Source organism: Lepisosteus oculatus, chromosome 22, assembly GCF_040954835.1.
Source record: "Lepisosteus oculatus isolate fLepOcu1 chromosome 22, fLepOcu1.hap2, whole genome shotgun sequence".
Classification (NCBI taxonomy): domain Eukaryota; kingdom Metazoa; phylum Chordata; class Actinopteri; order Semionotiformes; family Lepisosteidae; genus Lepisosteus; species Lepisosteus oculatus.
Genome location: NC_090717.1, coordinates 2,827,066 through 2,847,999, shown reverse-complemented (window position 1 = coordinate 2,847,999; position 20,934 = coordinate 2,827,066). Strand labels below are relative to the sequence as shown.

Genomic DNA, 20,934 nt, shown 5'->3' with positions numbered 1-20,934 from the left:
AAGATTTTTATTTTTAGCGGCGTTGTGGCATAAGTGACTTCAAGTGTTAGGAAGATCTGTCATCGTTTTGTGCTGCCTGTTATCATCTCTGGTGCATATCTTAAAAAGATTTTTAATCACCTGAAATTGACAAATGAGAGATTTTCTTGTGGTTTCCTAGAGCTTGTTGCATGGGGCAGACTTCTCAGTGAAGAGATTTCCGTTCAACATTCTCCTCTTCCTGAGCTGAGTCTCCTCATGCTGTGGTTAGTGATGTCATCCCAAACAAGATTTAAAATAAGCAACACAGCTGGAAGCTCATCCAGTATTGGAACAGTGCTGGTGATTAGGGTTCCAAAAGTTTGACTTTTTTTTCTTCTTCTTTACCCGAGACCGGTAGAACTCACTCTGAGTTTTGCTCAGCTATGCCTCTTCCTGGGCCAAGACCAGCTTGATTAACCCCCTCAGAAAATTAGCAAGACCGAAGAGGGCACAAGTCAATCGCCCAGATCTTGTAATCAGAGTTGTTCAGTAGTTCCAACTGCGAAAGCCTGTGATTACAGGTTAGAATACATGGGCATGGATTTCTGCAGTACAAGGAAGATTAAATTAATTAAATCTAAAACGACACTGTTACAAATAAGAACATGCAAGGGGATCATTTCTGTGACACTGATACGGTATCATTGTTACCTCATTTTGCAATTAGATGAGATCAGGGAAACATTGTTTCTGAATAGCTTTCTTGCTAATGGTTTAATCAAGCTTGATAATTGCAATCCTATGTAATTTCTCTGAATATATAGATATAGAAACCCCATTCACTATATTGTTCTCGTAACTGTGTATAATTAAATCTTACTCCATGTTGCTGCTGGTTGTTATTCAAACAAATGGGGCATTCTTAATCACACTGAACTGAGAGGTAATCGACCTGCAGTCCCTCCAGCATACTGTGCATCCATGCGTACTTCTTCCTTAAATCCCTTTCACTCCACTAGATGTGCATCTTTGTACTCTGTAGGCAGACGTCTGGCCTTAGATACTACAGTATGTGTTCCTTTTTAAGTAATCTTTGCTCACTAAGTGTTTGACCTAAGATGTGTGATCATTTTGACCTTCCGCATAGCTGTTTTAAAATCTTAATTTTTGCAGTAAGTGATTTCAATTAAGTTAATGCAAAGCTAATAGAAAATTTGCCAGAATAGGACTGAGAACTGTAGTTATGGCCACTGTGTTGAATATCGCAGTTAAACAGAAAAGCGTAACAATTCATGCTTTCTGTTGTGATAAAGAGAACAAGATTCTCTGCTTCTGGTGTATCTCATTATTCAATCCAGACAGTTGTACTGTCTCTACTCTTCTGGTGAAACATAACATCTTTCAATTTATTTCACTCTGTTTGTATGCTTTTGTGCTTTCAGTTTGTGCAGTAAAACCCTGTTTTTCAGAAATCAAAGATCTTGATCCAGTGCATTCATTTGTAATGATGAAAAAAAGCTTTCCTGATTCTTTCTTTATTGCTGTTGCCCCTTGTATTTTCGTAAAGCTCATTCTGTCTGCCAAAAGGATAAAGAACTCTTGGGCCTTAATAAGCAATAATCCTTCTCATGTAGTGGGTAAGGTTTCTTTCTCTCCGTATACAGTATAAATATATATCCGTTTATAGGATCAGATTTTTTTTCATTTTGAAAAACAAGGACAAATGCCTTTCTTCACATTTCATTAAAAGAGCTTTGTCCATTTCCCATGTCAGACTTTCCATATTTAATAATAATATTTCCTACACTTATGTAGCGCTTTTCTGGACACTCCACTCAAAGTGCTTTACAGGTAATGGGGACTCCCCTCCACCACCACCAATGTGCAGCCCCACCTGGATAACAGCAGCTATACTGCACCAGTACTCTCCCCAAACACCAGCTCTCAGTGGGGAGGAGAGCAGAGTGATGAAGCCAGTTCAGAGATGGGGATTATTATGAGGCCTTGATTGGTAATCAGGACCTCAGTTTTACATCTTATCCAAAGGACTGCGCCTTTTTACAGTATAGTTTCCCCGTCACTATACTGGGGCATTAGGACCCACACAGACTGCAGGGTGAGCCATACTAATACCTCTTCCAGCAGCAACCTTAGCTTTTCCCAGGAGGTCTCCCATCCAGGTACTGGCCAGGCTCACACCTGCTGAGCTTCATTGGGCTGCCAGCTGTGAGTAGCAGGGTGATAATGGCTGCCGGTTGACTATTTGGGGACATACGGAAATGAACATGCTTTCACAACTTTTGGGATTTACGTTGTGTGTCCCTGGGCAGTGGAAGAGGCGGGAAAGCCGCCACGCTGCCTGTGAAGCGTTAGACATCAGCTCTCTGCTCTCCCACCCCCACTGCAGGCACGTTGTGGAACCTGTCCTCCTACGAGCCCCTGAAGATGGTCATCATTAATCACGGCCTCCAGACGCTGACCAACGAGGTGATCATCCCTCACTCAGGCTGGGAGCAGGAGCCCAACGAAGACTCCAAGCCCCGCGACGCCGAGTGGACCACGGTGTTCAAGAACACATCGGGCTGTCTGAGGTAGAACGGTCTGCGCGCCGGTCCGGTTCTTCAGCACATCGAGGTCTGGGGCGTTGGTGGGGGAATGGTGGGCGGAGCAGGGATGAGTCTACTTCAAAAGAGATCCTGCTTGGTGCCGGATATTGTGAGTCACAATAAACTACATCTTCTTCTATCGGGGAAGATCCTGTACTCTTGTCTCTCTAACACTGACACACTAACACTGAGGTTCACTCGCTTGTAAGATTTTTTGGGTGAAATCTAAGGAGCGGAAGGTGTCTTTAATATATTGAATGTAATTTAATAACGTTGTTCGCAGTGAGATTCAACACATTCTCTGCAGCTGAAAGCAGTTACGAAGGGGAGGAAGATGGAGGTGGGAGAACATAAATAGATGCACCAAAAAAACGCCAGGATGAGGCTCGTGCTGAAGTGTTGAGACAGACGGCCTCAATTTAAAAGAAGGATTAAGAAAGAAAGAACCTAGTGAAAGACCTGCCTGTCTTCTGTTTACATTGAGGCTTTCTGGTTACTTGAGAGCAGGTTCAAGATGGGTGGGCTCAGAAACATTCTTCAATAATCCTTCCCGTCAGCACTAACAGTGCAGTGAATCAGAGGCGGGAATTTCTTCACTGCTTGTTTGGGTGAAGGTGATCTCGGGCTGCAGGGGTTAGTTCATTTCCGCCACGCTGCTGCTCTGCCTCCAGATTGCTCTAACCATTCCCCAGGGCGGTTGTATGAACATCCAAAGTAATGAAAAGTGCCTCAGTAAAACCTTTTTGGAGATATTATTTGCGGTCCCATTGGAGATAAGTTTTTCTTTTTGAACCAGAGCCAGATGTTGTAATTTCTTCTCAGGGCGGCCCCGCTACCTCAAGTCTCGTCTTTAGAGTGCTGGGAGGGGAATCGCAAAGAGTTTTTTCAGTTTATATAAAATTATATACATTTTTTTTAAAACCTCACTACGGACAGATCACGCCCTGGTTGCCTGCAGAAGCACACCTCTCTGTCCTCAGCTGTGGTTCTAAACTTTGGCTGTTGTAAGATGTTAAGCTGATCCGCTCATTTTTGTTGTTCTGATTGGCACTAAACAGCAGGAGCATTTATAACCCTGTCTCATTTTGGCAGTGTAATCGCTCTTCTGAGTGGGTTTATTTCTCTTTATTTTTGGCGGATGTGTAGGGGTGGGGTAGGTGGCGTTTGATGTTGCCCTGAAGAGATTAGGCACTTGCGGGTTTTCCTCATGCGTTTGTGAGCTCCACCTTCCATTGAACAGAAATACGAAATGCCCTTTGACACTGAACAATCTGACAGCGATACCTGAGGCACCCACATTCTCTGTTTTCACCACGGTGCGTTGTGTGACCTTGAATTAGTACTTTAGGAGAAAAAATAAAGGCTTTTCTGTACCCTGGTAGCATGCCCTGCAGATGGGACACAGGAAATTAAAGCCTATTCACTCTCTGGCCTCACTTGTGACTCTGTACTATTTGATGAGTGACAGTCTGATTACTTTAGGAGAGAGGTAGTTGGATGTGCTTGTAGGTTTTATTTTGAGACTAGAACGTTGACCTCCCAGTGGCGAAAAGTAGCTCTGGATGGCCAGATTGAAGTTGTGACCATAGCCAGGTCACACTACAAAATAGGAAGTTGCAAGGAGCCTTAACAAATGGTGTCGTAATTTCGCATGGTATTTATATTAAACTATTTACATCTAGTCTGGAGTTCTGGCGTTTGGTTTTAGTTAATTGTGAACATTAACAGGTTTTCCTGTCTTTGTAACGCTGTTGTCTGACATGCTCTAAGCTAACGGCTGTCTTCCTTCCAGCCGCCCTGGTTTCAATTAAGGCCCAGGCACAATATACTGTATGGCTCTGCAGAAGCAGCACTGAGGGATGTGCATGTTATTCCAGCAACAGCTCTGTGCAGCTTCCTGTACAACCGCCTTACTGTTTTTAATCTTCTGCAGCCCAAGAACTGCAGTCTATTGGCCGAGCTCCAGCACAGTGCTTAGAGAACTCGTCACTTTGCTTATTTTTTTGCCTTTTTTAACGCATTCCAGATTAAAATTGTTGCCCCTTTTTCCACAGACATCCGAGTCTGTTTGAATAACCTGAAAAGAGGTGCCTTCCTTAAACAGCACACATGGTCAGTGTTAGTAGCCTGAGGTTAACTGAAGTAAAATACATGAGTTAAGTTTAGAATAATCAATACTGGTATGATGAGCTCTAGGGCAGTATACATTACTTGAGATCTCTTTAGCTTGCGGTAATTATTTGCTATAGAATGTATTTGAAAGGGTGATGTTACTGATTAAAAGCCATACGTTGAATGGAGAGTAAGCAGAGGGAGTTGTTGGACTGAGATGGGACTGATTGAGGCAAAAGTAGATTACAGACACGGTACACATGAGCCTTGTGTAATCTGTGTCCCCTTCTCCAGCTGTCCCACATGAACCACAACCCTTCCACAGGGTCAGACAGAGCTGCTCTCCAGTTATCTGATACCCAGAGGTGTGCGTTGGCTCTGTTGCTTCAGTCTGTGCCTCGGAGCCTACTGCCGGTTCTATCACTATGGAAACAGTAACCAGTGACATCTGTTGCCTAGTAGGCTGCCTAGCAGCAGTGCCATATCGGTGATAAACAGACCTGAGTTCACTTGTCTTATTGCTTTTTTATTGCTTTTTTTCCCCCTCCTTCAATATTAAGAGAATAGATGGTTTGAAGAGTTGGGACAATTTGCCTCTTCACCAGTACAGTATATAATACATTTGTTCTATGAAGTGGCACCCTGTGCTGAATAATTGATGCGCTCTGCGCAATTCACAGAGGTGCTGCCGCCAGTCAAATTCTGGAATCAGGTGTGCATCTTTATTTGAACCCTTGTCTGTTAATATTTGCGTGGTATTGTTCAGTTACCGCATATGCAAGAAAGCATGTATGGTGACCTTCTCTGACACCCCTTAAGTCATGTGCCTGTAAACAGCAGGGAAGTGGGAAGGTCATCCTGCAAGAGATGAGAGAAGGAGAACAGTGACCCCAGTAAACAGCCTGCAGTGATCTCTCTAGGCGTAGGGTCTCTGTGGAGCTCAGTTAGTCCCCCATTATTGGCAGGTACAACACAAGAGCGCAGCTCTTCGTTATCGGATGTGGTAAGAATGGAGTGGCAGGCCGGTGTTGTTGGGTGTTGCTATAGGAATCGGCATGCTGCACGCATGAACAGGCAGCGAGCACCTGTAAAATTAAGACGTTGAGGCGGCAATAACAAGAGTAGCAGAAAAAATCGCATCTTTCTGCTTAACCCAGCAGTTAATCGTGTCCGTCAGTAAAAGACAGGAATATGAAGGGATGTTTTTACAAAGTGAGACGCTGAAGGTTAAAACTTCCACTTTACCGTTAACGAATTGCCCTTTTCATGTAAAAACTCTTGCAGCAGTCGGTTACCGCTGTGTCGTGTGGCATCTTGATTGCAGTGTTTCAGAGCTCCTCTTCCTGTAAGCAGAGCACCGAGAGTTGCCACGTTTGATTTTCCTGCTGTTGGTTGCAGGGTTTTCATTGAGTCGTCTGGCTTGAGACGCATTAATGCAAGGCCGGAGTTGGACTCTGCCAGGGGTCTTTCCTGAACAGGATATTGAGGCTCTGCCCAGGCGTGGAGATGGTATCACTTGGCGTCGTTCTTACCTCCTCAGTGTGGTTTTGCGGCTAGAGGCGATGTGCCAGAGAAGCACATGTGCTCCGGTTCTTACCAGGAGAGCCCTGTCTGGGTAAAGGACACGCTTGACCAGTCCGAGCAGCTCGGGGTCTTGTTCGTGAGCGAAGGCAGGTGCGGGCACCGTCAGCACGAGGAGCGCTGTGCCATCAGAAGAGCTGCGGGCGCCGTGCCAGCCTGCAGTGGGCCAAGTGGGAAGGCTTGTTCTCGGATGAGTCCCGATCCTTGCCTAAGGATGCAGGCGGTGGAGACGAGGCAGAGAGCCTGGGAAAAACACTACGTCGCCAGATCGGGGGGGGAGCCGATCGAGGTGGTTCAGGTGGCTCCAGGAGGCATCAGCTGGAGCTCGGCTAGACCCGTTCCACTGGACAGAGGCCTCGAAGCCAAGCCAGGGCACGTCTCTCAACTGTCCTGGGGACACTTGGGAATCCAGCAGGAAGAGATGACACCTGTTTTGGAAGAAAAAGATGTCTGGTCGTCCATACTGAACGTGCCAGGATAGGGGGACTTCAAAACGATGGAGAGGAGGCCTGGATGGAGTAGATTGAAACATGAACCTGAGGTGTTTTTTATTTCAGGTTGAAATAGTTTAGTTCCTCTTGCTTTCCTCGCCTCTCCCCGCCATCGCGAAGCAGAATTCACTGAGCGCTGGACTGTTCACCCGCTAACACCCGCTGAGACCACTCAGGTGGTGCGAAGTGGAGAGGGGTGAAGAGAGGTGTGAAGTCGAAAGCTGCATGAGAATAGAGAAGATCACACGAAAGTAAGTCGGTCATTGAGAGAAGGGGGAAGGTGTGAACCTAGTTTCAGGATGAGTTTCGTTTCTGTTGCCCTTCTGCTGTGTTCTGAAATGACAGATCTTTAGAACAGAGTGTATGCCAGACAGGCATGTCGCTGTGTCTTAAATGAGAAAAGCATCTGCAGATTATGTAGTTTCCCAGTACTTAAAAGGAGAATTTCTCCTTTTTAGCAGTATGGTACAGCTGAAGTTAATGGAGTTATATCCGTTGAATGAAAGCCTATTATGCTAGGGTGGTATAGTTAATTTTGAGATTAGTAAACTGGGAGAAGTCCGAGAGAATCTGAATAGAGTATAGAATCTACTGCTGTACCAAGACAGTTGCACTCAAACAGCTACAAGAGGTCATAAGATTGCTCCTCACTATATATGGTTTGTATTTTGTATGCAGAGGTTAATAGACACTCAACAAAATCTGCTGTCATCCTGTCATTAAACGTTTGTCCAGAGAGAACACAGAACCACAGGAAACTGATGAAGGCTTATTGATTGTTCTCAGCATAATGTGATTGGTGTTTTCAAGTGCTAACAAAGTGCCCTATATTTTAATGCATTGCTTTGTTAAAAGAAACTTTAGTGTAATTGCACTGGACCTACAGAGGGGCTGTTGTAGTGCTCGTTGCTGTAGCATTAGTACAATAAAAAGTAATAAACAGGACCAACAATCTCATGTGATGGAAAAGGCTATCCAACAGATGGGTATGGTCTGCAATGTGAAACTCGCATCAAGAAAAAGAAAAGACCCAACCCTGGTCTATTTGTTCAGACACTTATTAAAAATTCCATTAGAACTGCATTAACTTCTGATACTGGTTATACACTAATGATACTTACGTAAGATGAATGTGGAGATTTTCAAGGAAGAAATAGCAGCCCAGATGGCTCAGTGTCTGCGTTTCTCTTGAATTGATTTGTTTTAATTAGTGCAAAGTGGTATAATGACTAGACTGTACCTGCGATTAATGGGAAGCCGCCCGTGGACAACAGAATGGAAAGCTGACTTGATTTATCCTCCACCTTTCTGCCGCTGAGCATGGAGAACGCTGCATCCCGTACCTGTCCTCCAGCCTTTGCAGAGGGCGGAGGTTTTTCTGGCCCTCTCGGATGAACTCATTCAGCAGTTAATCGGTGTGATGAGCGTGAAATAAACTTCACAGAGGGAAAGGATGCGACAGATGGCTTCGTTTTTGCATGTCCTTTTTTCTCACCGTTTTTTGGTACGGTATGACTATCTCCAGGTTCGGTCAAAATAGACGCTTTTTTTTGCGCTTTCTTAAACGGCGTCACAGGTTCGTTTCGGCAGTGCCTGTCCACAAACGAGACATTATTAGAACCGCAGCAGCTGAGCCGTCTTTGTAGCACAACAGGGGTGTGTCCCAGCCGACTGTGTCGTCGCTGGTGCCCCGAGACCAGTGAAGGTTTCGACTGCCTGTGGAATTACAGGATGCGTGAGTTGGGTGCTATGCGTTGCAGGAACGTGAGCTCGGATGGAGCAGAGGCACGCAGGAGGCTGAGGGAGTGCGAGGGCCTGGTGGACGCGTTGCTCCACGCACTGCAGTCTGCTGTGGGCAAGAAGGACATGGACAATAAGGTACCCACTTCCTTCTACTTGGGCGATAGGGAAATTGCACTTTTATCGTACTTGGCGCTGCTTCGTTTTCTTTCTGTTCTTTGCTTTTCAAATTCAATTTGATCTCCTAAGACTTATTTCAGTCTGGGTTTAGGTAGAAGGGAACATATGTTGTCATATGCATAATGAGGATATACAGGGATCTCCACTTTCGGGCTGATTCATGAGGTGGGGAAACCCCAGTGATTCAGCCATTCTCATCATCGCCCAACTTTGCGTCTGGCGCGCTCAAGCATGTGAACCGCCCCACTTGGACAGCAGCTGTTCACTCGATTTGTCGCGCGGTGGGTACGGCTGTGGGCCGCTCAGATAAAACGGGGATGATCACATGGTCCTATCGGTCAGCCAGCGCCTCAGCTGTAATACGCGCCTCGTGTCTGTGCTTCCCTCCTGCAGTCGGTGGAGAACTGTGTGTGCATCATGCGGAATCTGTCCTACCACGTGCACAAGGAAGTGCCGGGGGCGGAGAAGTTCCTGGAGCCGACAGCCAATCAGGCGCCAGGATCTGGGGGTCCCCAGAGGAAGAAGAAGGACGACGCTGGCTGCTTCGGGGGCAAAAAAGCCAAAGGTCGGTCACAGGGTGGTACTGTCGGGCTCCAGTGGCTGTGCTGTTTCTACTAGCTGAAATTTCCCAGATTCCCAGATGGCTTCATCATCATCATTTAATGACCTTAGTGGGGAGTTACTTTTTGAAAGTATTACCTGTCAACAAGCCTTGGAACTGGAGGATCATCCCTAGAATAATGCTGCATGGGCACTGCATGTTGAGCTTTTATTAATGTTTTACATTCATAAATTCTAGGACATTCTGCCTAAGAAGCCTTTTGTTCCTTTCCCGTTTTTACACTTGTGTTGTTTCTGTTCTGGTTTCTACCAACATCATTGGATTTTTTTCGGTGTTTTTGTAAATCTTTATGGGCTTGTGCTGTGGATGAATGACAGTCTTGATTGTGTTGGTGAGATTGGGAGGATTTTTGTTTTGTTCGTTAAGAATTGGATCCGAATGACACCCAGGGTGTTCTCATGTGCAGCTCAGTGTGTCAGTTAGGACTCTGCTAGAATGCATGGAAAACACATTTCATGTCCTTGCAATCTTGACCTGTGGGGTGGCTCACTCTGCAGGACAGGAGCACTGATGTTGCCCGTTAGTTGCCAGGAGGTCAGTCTAATTAAATGCTCTGCATTTAAGGCTCAATGCCTCTGCTTAGCTGAAGGGATGAGAGGGAGAAAGTAGCAACCTCCTGCTGGAACTAGATGAACCCACTGATTAATGTGCAGTATTATCACAATCGGCTTTTAAAGGTTTTGCAAGAACTAGATCCAAGCCCCTTGATGCATACTTGTAAAAAGAAAGTCGCCAAAGCCTCTTGCCGTATAATCTAGATTTCTGGGATTTGTGTGCAGTCATGCCCATGCATGGTTCTGGAAACCCAGTGAATACCTTTCTTCCTCCTCAACTGTCCTTAGTAAAACTGGCGCTGGTTTTGGGCTCCTGCACAGAGCAGATTTAGCACAGGTGTTTACTGATGGGTAGCCTAGACTGTGGAAGAAAGATGGGGGGGGCCTTTGGTTTGCAATACTCCATGACAGACACATGATAAGGCAGAGGTTAAAGCCCCAGGTTGTAGGCAGCCTGGATTGTGCAGACACTTTCTGACAACCTGTCCTGTTGGTACTCTGTCGCTGGCACCACAGGGACACAGCTCCATGCTCTTGATGAGAGGCAATCTCACTGAGTGAGATGGAGAATGAAATTTCTGTGTGAGCATTATACCATAAGGATGTCCATGGTTTGTTGTTTGTTTAACTTTTTTCCTTTTTTTTCCTGGCTGTTTTCTTTTTTTGTTTGCAGTCGGTGTACTTTTCTTTCTCTTTTTCCCTCCGCCTCCCCCGTTTTGAGTTCAGAACTGGTCACATGTTTAATCCTGTCATCTCTAATACTGCACACACCTTTTATCATTACTTTTCTCTTCTCCCCTGCTTGTGTTTCTATGCATTGCTGCTGCTTCGCTTACTGTAGAGGAGTGGTTTAATCAAGGTGAGTTTTTTTTTTCCTCCTGCTTCACTTCAGTCACACTTTGTTTTATTATTAATGGTTTCTGTCCTCCTTTCTCAGACGAAAAAGTCAAGGGGGGTGGTGTTTTTTTTCCCCCGGTTCTTTCTCTATTCCGAAAGTTGTCAGAGTTCTCCCAGCAATATAGTTCCTGAGCAAACGAATGATACCCAGTGGGAACAGCCTGTTAGAGTACCTTTGCTCTGGTGCAGAAGGGAGAATTTCTTGGCAAAGAGAGTTTTAAACTTTGCTGTAGTCTCATCTCCTTTGAGGAGACTGAGCTCGCTTTCAACTTCAGAAAAGTATTTTCAAGTCATATCGCAGGATAACGTCTGTCAATTAGCACTAAGGCTGGTGTTGCATTTTCCTAGTTCTGATGTTAAGCTTTGACGGACTCAGTGTTCATTTAAGAAGCATACTCTTGAAGATCTGTTCATCTGTGAATGGGAAACTGCTACAGTAGTTAAGTGGATGATTGATCGTGGGACACAACAGGTAGCTGTTAGAAGAATGACGAGGTTTGAAATTCATCATCGTGCACAGTTTTCTTTTCCAGTCTCAGAATCGTTAACTATGGCTTTCTGTCACAGAGGTTCTGGCAGTAGACGTTTCCTGAAGTGAATAGGGCTTTTTTTTCTGGTGGGCTTGTGCGTTAGTCAGGCAGCTTTGCAGGTTGTCATAGAGTATTCTTGATTTTTCTCCCCATTATGCAGCATGTCTTTATTATTCTGTTCGTGCCACTGGCATTCCCCACCCCCACCCACCTCCTCATGACCACCATCGCCACCACCCCTGGCTGTGACATTTACGATTGCTCTCTCGCTTTCTGTGTTTATCTAGGGAGGAAGAATGGAGAGAACGACAAAAACTATGACACACTGGACTTGCCCAAGCGCACCGAGCCAACAAAAGGTAGCGTCTAAATGTGTTTCTGTTGAGACTAGGCTTATGGAACTTTTAGGCTCAACTTTGTTCCTGTGGGGAATCATTTAAATGTCGTTGCTGTTGAAAAGTTTGGTTTATCTGTAGCAGACCAAACAGTATCTCACTGTATAGAGCGAGAGGCTGGCGAATGAATGCTTATTCGCCAAGGGTTCAGATACCTCTCATTTTTAAAAAACTTATTTATTTGACATTTATTTTATTTGGGGTGGAGCGGTGGCTCTGTGGCTGGAACCGGCCTGTGCCAGTTCAAATCCCGCGGCCGGCAGAGGAATCCTACTCCATTGGGCTCCTCAGCAAGGCCCTTAACCCCAACTGCTGCAGGGGAGCTGTATAATGGCTGACCCTGCGCTCTGACACCCAGCTCCTCTCCCTGTCTGGTGTCTCATGGAGAGCAAGCTGGGGTATGCAAAAAGACGAATAACTAATGTAAGAAATTGTGTAATAAAGTGATCTTATCTTATCTTAAAACAGTGCAGAAGAAGCAAAAAATATTTTTTTCTGTGTTGCTGTTGGGAATGAGATAACTCTGGAAGTCACATGTTAAAATATAAGTACGAGCGGGCAAAAGCTATTGTGTTTTGCAAGTGGGCATGAGGAAGAATGTTTTTTTAAACTCTCAAGTTCTCGAGCGTTATTCTGCATCTTGCATGGCGATTAGTGGTGTTTCATTTATGCAAGGTGTTTTGCCAGTAAGGAAGGTTTTAGATGACTTTGAGAACCTGTAGCCCACTGAACAGAAGCTTACTCCACTTCTCGACATCACGTATCTGCTCTGATCATTATATCCAAATATTCCCGGCCTAACTGAATACATTTGGTAATATTGAAAAGCTGTTGGGGCCACTGTGTGCAATCTAATTATTCTCTTGTCTGGGATTTAAAAAAACAAACAAACAATTGCAGCCTGCTGTCATTCGAGCTCAGTGTGAACATGACATTTGCTGTTAAGTAAGACTGTACTTGTAGAGAAAAATCAATGAAGTTTGTTTTTCTCCCCAAATCGTCCTCGGTCCGTAATAATAAGATGAGGTCTGTAATTATTTAGCATTATTCGCATTATTCACTTGTTTATCAAAGCCGAGAACGTGGCTACAGAACAGTGCTCCAGAGCTGCGTGCTGTAATTGTATGTAAATGGGTCACTGAGACTGGAATTGGCAGTGATTTGTCAGTGCTGCCTCCTCTTCAGGGGCTGATCGTTTAACCCGTGAGAATCCAGGGCAGGGTCTGCAGTGACGATTTAAAATAAGCAAGTTCTGGTGCTGGGGTTGATGTCTGAGGGACAAATCGGTTCAGATCATGTCGCGCTTCTCCAGCTGTGTACACGTATGAAGGAGTGCTAGATCTTGAAGGGTCAGATCCCATCGCTGTTTTGAGCAAATCCGTCCATATTCGCCTGCTTTTCATGTGACTCCAAAGAACGGGATACAAAAATCCGACAGCTGTGGGTTAAACTATAAAATAGACAGAAAAGACTGACAGGCCAGGATGAAATGCAATGCAAAACCTTTGGAAAATGAGTCTTGGTGTTTAAGGGGTTAAGGAGGTTTAATAACTGTAGTTGAGAGTGGTAGAGTACGAGGGTGTGTCAGGAGAAATGTTTTACAAGCCAGCGTCGCCAGTATGGGCGAGTAGACTGTCAGCCACTGACTGCCCTTCCCTCATCACACAATGGTTTATTCCAGTAAGTATATAAATATAATATCTAGATATCATTGTCTTTGTACTTAATTTTCATCAATGACATGCACTGTGGCTCATGCACTAGAATATTAAAGCACTCTTGAGTCTTGTTCATTACTGGATACTAAACTAGAATAAAATAATGCAAATCAATTATTAAGCAGGCCCAGAAAAATATTTATGTGCACTTCAGAAGCAGAATGCAAGTTTTGGGAGCACTCTTTTACGAGAACCACATGAAAATGTATTGCAACCCATCAGTGTCTAATGGTGAGAATCAACATCAGTAGTTTCTCTGTAATTAGCAACATTAACAAGCAGAAGTGGATTCTTATTAGGTTATAATTGTTTGCAGTGGGTAAGGGAACTAAGTCAGTTTCAAACTTTAAGATACAGTATCAGGAGCTAAACAGATCTAAAAAGTTAAGTGATTCTTGTGAAAGATTACGAGAAACAATATGAAAATAGCAGAAGGAAGACTAGTAGCACTAGTGGTACAGTAGCTACCTACTATGCCCAAATACTTTAGGAAAAAGTTGTTTAAATTAAAATGTTGCTCTTCTGCAACCTGACATTTAAAAGTATCTCTGGACACCTGATGCTGAAGATTTTATCATTCAGTATATGATTTGATCTGAGTTAAAATAAACGTGTTTAATTCATCTCAGGAAGCTGGTGAATCATTCTCAGAGGGAATGGTATTTGAAATTCTGTTATAGAAGGACATTGGACGACCTGTACTTTGAATACCACAGAAACAAGAATTTCAGGCACCACAGCTTTAACAATTACTCTCAATGTATAATTAGGAACAGGTGAAAACTAAGAAATAAAAAAACACATAAAAAACAAGATCTTAATTCCATTCTGTAAAGTAAAGAAAGAAAAAAATGTATATTTCAGCTGTTCAGCCTTCCTCAGGTTCCACAGACAAAACGTGATTTTGATCTTTCTACGTTTCAGTGTGGAATTAACATCTACTTTGTTGCTCTGTACTGTACCTGGCACTAGTAATTTTACTAATTGTATATCTTAAGATTTTATTTTCAGAAAATCTGAATCTAAAGGTATTTTAAAATGTCAAAAATGGCTTACATTGTATATTCTTCACTGGGTACAACCTCTGTCAGAACCATTTTAGTACTCTTTAGTTGGTCAAGTCCGTTTTCAGAGAGGTTCCAGTCCAGAGCAGGTTCTGCAGAAGAAATTGAATTCTTTTCCTGCAGTACTGGAATATGTCTTTTCCATATTACTCAATTTATCATTGATTTATGGTGGAAATTCCAAAACTTTTTAAAAGCAGGTCTCAGCAGGGTGTCTGTCTGGTAGTGTGCACCCCGGCATGCTCATTGTGAGCGTGTCCTTTTATTAACATGCTGTGTAGTGGGACTGCTGCTTAGGGTTTCCTTTACTTTTAGTAACTCCTTCGATCTGAGAGAGAAATTAAAAACGTTTAGAAGCTCTGCGGACTTGAGCCTCGTCCCCAGTCTGTTCCAGTGGTTGCCCATCTCGAAAATCATTTCTGCTGGACTGTACTGAGGAGGGATTGCTCTGAAAGAGCGCAGAGCTGTGAAAGGGAGGCTGAGTCATTCAGTTACTGAAGTGTGATTTCTTTGCCCAAGCCCCAGGTTTCTTTTCCTGCAGGGGGAGAGAAGAGTGCTGGAAGTGCTGGAATTGAGGCGAGCGATTGGAAAGATTTACGTGGTTTTCCTGCACGATCTTTTGCAAGACGAAGGCGGGCTGTGACATTACACATCCGGGACACCGGTGCAGTGGGCACAATGTGATAAATAAGAAATCCTATCTCTGTGAAGAGAATGGGATCAAGAGCGGAGGATTATTCCCCCTTTGTCTGCTGTTCCTTGAGTATTACAGCATGGATACTGTACGGCCCTGACCCAGCACAAGGCACGGGGATTAGTTGTCTGGGCTCTTCTTTATCCGAACAGAAATGCTTCCAGTTTTTGTGCAAATGCGTATTGGAGAGGCTTTTGAGAAATGGAGAGGGGGAGACATTAAAGTAACACATTAAAAAAAAGAAGAAGTGCAGGTTATTTTGTGACAGAGGGATGTGCCATTCAGTGTTCTGTAAATATTGTAAATATTGTGATTGCAGCAAATGCCTAGATAGAGATGATGTGCTTGTCAGGTTTCAAGGGTGTGAGCATTACTGTTTGTGCTCTCTTGGCCCCTGATGACAGTGTCTGATTGGTTTTGCTACCTAAAATTCCGTTCTGCTTTATTCTTTTTTTTTCTCTTTTTCCACAAAGCGCTGTCCAGCAGCCCAATTTATTTATTTTTTGCTCGTCTTGGCAATTTGGTTAAAAAGGGTCCTTCAAACTTTTGCTGCAGTATGCAGTCCTTTGTTCGGTTCTTGTGTCTGCTCTCCTGCGATGGGCAACTGTGATTCAAGATGCTGTAATGGAAGCTATTATTTTTTCCGACAGAATTTACATTAGTCCTCTGGGAGTCTTAACAGCCATCACAGGGCTTAGTACACCTGGAATAAAAAAAATAAAAAGAGCTTTTAGGAGAGAGTACCAACTTAATTGATCCATATACTGTACCACACACAGTAAGTGACTGAGGAGCCACCCTGAGTGTTCAGCCTCCAGCTTGGCTGTCTTCTTCCTTCTTGAAGTTGATTTTTTTTTTCCTTTCCTAATGCGAGTAAAAAACAGGTTGCCAAGGGAACTTGTCTGAAATTAAGGGCATCTTTTTCCTCCTGATTCGATGTCTTATTTTTTCCCCCCAAAGAAACAAGCATTTGCCGGTGCCAGTTCTTCACACCCCAAGCCCCACGGCGCTACCCCACAAGGGGGCTTTTCTTTCTGACCCTGGAGCAAGTTAGCAGGAACCTGACAAGTCACGCTCTTGTGCAAAAAGACAAGGTCCCTGGTCAACTCAACAGGCATCATAGCTCCAACGGCCCCTTAGCACTTGAGGTCTTGAAGTCACCTGGCTGGTGACATAGCCCGGCCTTGAGCTGGCAGTAACTACAGACTTGGCTCTTACTTTATTGACTTGACAGCTCTGGAAACTCATTGTCCTGCAGTTCCATTCTCCTCGTTGGATGCTGAAACCTGGCAAGCTGCTTTTCCCTTAGCGTCACAGGGATGGTGTCCTGAGGAGTATTCCGATCTCCATCAGACTGGAGAGGCATGTTACGGACAAGGTTTCAAATCATTAACAGAAAAGCCATCCTAAAATTCGAGGGCGATGAGCACTTTTTGCTGAAGGCTTGGTCTCTGCGCTAGATATTGGTATTTGACACAGAATACTTCGACGGAACCTTAAGGCACAAGACTGTTCACACAGGAAGAATGCATAGCTGTGATATCAGCTGGCCGATCCTGCTTGACCTTCTTCAACAGAAAAAAAACCACAGAGATCCTGGAAAGAACGTCCAGCTTCCAGCTGTTGGTTCCTAATAATCAGTTGTAAAATGCCGTGCTGTTGAGCTGTAATACAAATAAATGTATTGCCGTATTTACTGCCCAGGAAAACCTCCTTTGCCAGATGTGGCTTTCATAAAGGGGGCCTAGTTGGAACTGAACATATCTGATATAATCCAAAATAAATATCCTTCTAATGTAGGGGGTCTGTCCCCTGCTTCCCTGTAGCGACGCAGGGACAGAGAAGGATTTACCTGGAATCGAAGCAGCTGCTGTCTCCCTGCAATACTGTTTTCAAGTTATCGCCCCTGAAATCGCGACGCAGGCTCTGCTGAATGCACCACAGCATCAGAGAAGAAATGGGTTTTTCAGTACGGCTGGTAAACAGCTGTGATTCATGAGGATAATAAATCCAGTTGTCACTTCTGCTTTGTGTTTTCAGGCGTACTGTAAGCTTTTGCATCTCTGTTGCTTCAGATAACTCCAACCGAATGGCTTCAAACACTTGTTTAATGGCCAGAGGTAAAGAGCTGGTGGGTTCATACGTACCCCAAGGGTACGTTCTTGAGCGGCTACATAACTTGTTTATTTACTTTACCCCAACCTGACAGCTGTATGATGGGGGGGCTTTTTATATCCCCTGCAGCAAAAGTGTTAGACACCCAGAAACAATCCAGATGTGGTGACAATGCATTGCAGTCCTTGGTTTTGAGTTTTCTTGTATGAGTTGCCCTTTTAAAGTGAACCTTTAGAAGAAGTAGTCGATATCAGGGTTGGGAGATTTGTTTCCTCCGTTTACTGCATTATGCACAATACGTCAGTTAGGACAGGAATTAAGTATGAACTCCAGTACGAGAGAGCAGGTGAGTATTGGATAAAATAAAAAATTGTGGCTTTGTTAATGTGCAAATGGTAGGTTGGATGAAATTTATACTTCATTTTTGCATTTGTAGGGAATAAACTGGCTATTTTAGCATATGAAAGCTGGAACGTCTTTTATGTTGATTTTTTCAAATTCGGTATCTATTTTCTGTATCTGGATTCAGGCTTTTCATATGAGTACGCAGCGTCTGTGCTATTGTTAGTCCATCGGTTTTGTCAGTCATCTCCTTTCTAGCTCACTAGGCTTCGACAAGACAACACATTCTTTAGGGTTTTTCATTACTTATTTTATTCCTAATGGAACTGAAATGCGGAGTATCTTTCATGGTTGAAATATCATGAACATATTTTTGTGCAATTCTATTTGGAATCTCTTTATTAAGATGCTTTAAAAAAAATCCTGTTAAGTTCAAAGGCATTTTCTGAGGGTAGCTTGGAGTTTCGGAATTATCCATGCTAGAACGAAATGGCTTTGTTCCTACCCTGGTCTGGCAAAAAAACACGTCTTCGAGCCTGGCTGTGAGAAGCCTCAGTGAAGCGAGTCGATTCGTCTCATCGGTCAAGAATGTAACACCCAGATAATGGATGGCTTTGCTGATGCGATGTCTCCACTGTCCCAGTTAGTTTTGGGTTATTCCACGCCAGTCTGTCGTGGGAGTGACTAGTCAGTGTGAAGCCTGCGTGTCTCGTCTCACGTTTCCTCCTCACTGTCTGAATTCATGCTTCCTTTGCCCAGCGCTCCGGTCATTGTCCGAGCCAGAGTTTTCATGGCACTGTCTACTACTGGTCAGTGTGAGATTTTACAATTCACAGAGCCTGGCTTCTTTTTTTCCTCGGAGCTGCCTGGTTCCCTTAGAAAACGCTGCCTGCTGATGGGATTAAGGATGTCTTGGCTGTGCTCTGCAAAGCGGTAGAAAGTTACGGGATAGTATCCGAGGTTGAGAAAGAGATAATGGAGGAAATCTGCCCCAGAATGAGTGGAACATGGAGATAGTCTCGTCCTAGACACAAAGACCCGTCGTGCTGCCTCCTCTCTTTGTGCCTGGCTGGGCAGTAACCACAAGATAACCGTTATTGACATCTCTTTCCTTCACGTCCATTAGATCTACGAGCATAGATAATTACTGAAACTCCTTTCCCACATTTGTAACGCAACCAGGCCAAGAAGCGCTGTGTCCCGCCATCATGCCTTGGTGATTGAACACGGCACAGGAGTACAGGGCTCCCAGACCAGTGCTTTCAGCTTGAAGGCCCTCAGACACGCTATAGCTGGCAGCAGCCCAGCGCTGAAAAATCACGTCAAGACTGAGCTCTCGCCACCCAAGCCAGCTGCTAAGATGCCACCCATTCCGGCAGCACTTTTACAACAGGAAGGCTGGGCAACTCTATCAGCTGAAGTCCCAAAACATGCTGGGGCTTCTGCCAATTGTAGCTTCCTGTTTATGAGCTGTTATCTTCGTTAGCTCACGGCCAGTTCTCGGAGATACCCGATGTTAGAAAAACAAAGCAGCAGGGTTTGCCGTTTTTGAATTCTTTGCATTGGAATGATATTCTCATGGTGCAATGCAATTGCTATATCTTCATTAGCTCATAATAAAAACTCGAGAGTGTTAGGCTTTCTTTAATGGCAGAGGTTATGGCAACAGACCCAGTCTCTATTAAAGTGACCTCAGTTCCTTGTTATTAGTGGATTTTTCTTAAGGACAGTATTGTGAGCTTTACCAAGAAAATGGTTTGGAGTTGTTTTTTTACATTTAAACGCAGAAATTCCTCCTTTTTTTTTAAAACCATAATTTTCTTTCTGAAGAACTGCATCTGCATAAAGGGCTGGGGAGGGTGGGTGCAGAGAGCTTGTGTTTGAAAGCGGGCATGCCTTTGGTTACCTTTGCTGGCGGTCAGATGTTTTGCGTGGGTTAAGTTTGGAGTCTGATTGTTAAATAACAAGGAACATGGCTGCCGTTCTGCTCGGATTTTGCTGGATCCTTTCTGCAAGGAGGAAAATTATAGGGCTGAGTAGATAATTACACGGCAGCTTTAAAACTACCAATAAAAAAATAAAATGAGTTTTATTCCTCGGTAGGAACATTCTTTTTCAATTTGAAGCCGAAAGAGGTTGTTTTTATTTCTCTTGGCGAAGCTTTAATCCAATTAAAAGCAGATCCGTGCAAGGAACTTACAGCCTGGTATATGAATGCTCTTTTATAATGTTTGTGCCATTGCATTGTTTATTATACAATTTATACAGTTTTATTTTTTGAATATACTTGTTTTAAGCTATAAACACTTCTTTAGATTTGAATTATTTTTAGGGCTGTGGAAGATTTTAGGTGAATCGTTTGTTATTATCAGTGCATTAGAACACTGAACCCAAGAGGTTTGCTCTACAAATAAGGGAAGGATTCTAGTTTATATAATATTTGTACATCAGAATTCCATACAAAGTGGATCTGGGCAATTTACTGTATAGTTCATTTTATATGTACTGTAAATCAGTAAAGTTTTTTTTGTTTGTGATAAATGGCGTTATTTTCTAAATCCTCCCTTGTATGACTGAATTTAATGATATGTGCAATCTTTTCTGAACATCTTGGAGCTCTTCCAGAGCAACGCAAAAATCTGCTAGAGAGTTTCAGATGGTCAGGTATCATCCTAGGCTTTTTTTTTTTTGAAGATCACATCGTTTTCAAATTGGATGCCCTCTGATTTTTCAAGACGTATGTTGGTATTTGGCTGTGATTCCAGAGCTACAAATGCATAACAGTGGCAGGTGAGACAAATGAGTGCTGTCTCTGAAACCGGCTCTCTGGTTTGAGTTTCTGGGAATTCCTCGGTTTCTACACAACTCGTCACAGGCCTTGAGTCACCTTCAGTGACCTTGGTAACAAAGTTGGTTGTAGAAATGGCTGTCATTATGGGGGCGGAGTTTCTAATAACTGTACTCTAAAGAGAAAGAAAATGCTTTTAGAAATTGATTGGTAAGATCCAGAGTACTTTCCAAATTGTCATTCTCTGGACTGGTCCTCCCTGCTGTTGGGTTGAGGCCGCGCCGGTTCAGAGAGGTGTACCGGGAAGTGAAAGGTTGGGCTATACAAGGAGAGAGCCAGGGGGCATTCTGCTAAAGTAAAAAGAAATCTGAACTGGCATTTTCAAACATGAGCAGCACCTGCTCGCATTCCTTTTAGCTAAGAACTTGTAGCGGTAAAAATCTGAGCAGCTAAATGGAATCAGCTGGAGAAATGCTGATATGAATGGATTTGATCTTCGGTTTTATTCGAATCAAACGTTTGATTGCTGTAAAATGGCGTTTTC

General features: G+C 43.8%; 1 protein-coding gene across 14 annotated transcripts in view; it reads left to right on the top strand.

Moving 5' to 3' along the window:
- Positions 1-20,934, top strand: part of arvcfb (ARVCF delta catenin family member b) — a 156,904-nt gene that overhangs the window by 115,155 nt on the left and 20,815 nt on the right. For 12 of the 14 annotated variants that reach the window (XM_069182176.1, XM_069182172.1, XM_069182178.1 and 9 more), the window contains 5 exons: positions 2,369-2,552; positions 8,512-8,629; positions 9,065-9,236; positions 10,689-10,706; positions 11,562-11,633. In XM_069182176.1, the coding sequence (XP_069038277.1) occupies positions 2,369-2,552; positions 8,512-8,629; positions 9,065-9,236; positions 10,689-10,706; positions 11,562-11,633 (564 nt within the window). The remainder of the gene's footprint in view (positions 1-2,368; positions 2,553-8,511; positions 8,630-9,064; positions 9,237-10,688; positions 10,707-11,561; positions 11,634-20,934) is intronic. The other 2 variants (XM_069182171.1, XM_069182177.1) reach the window with 1 other exon arrangement.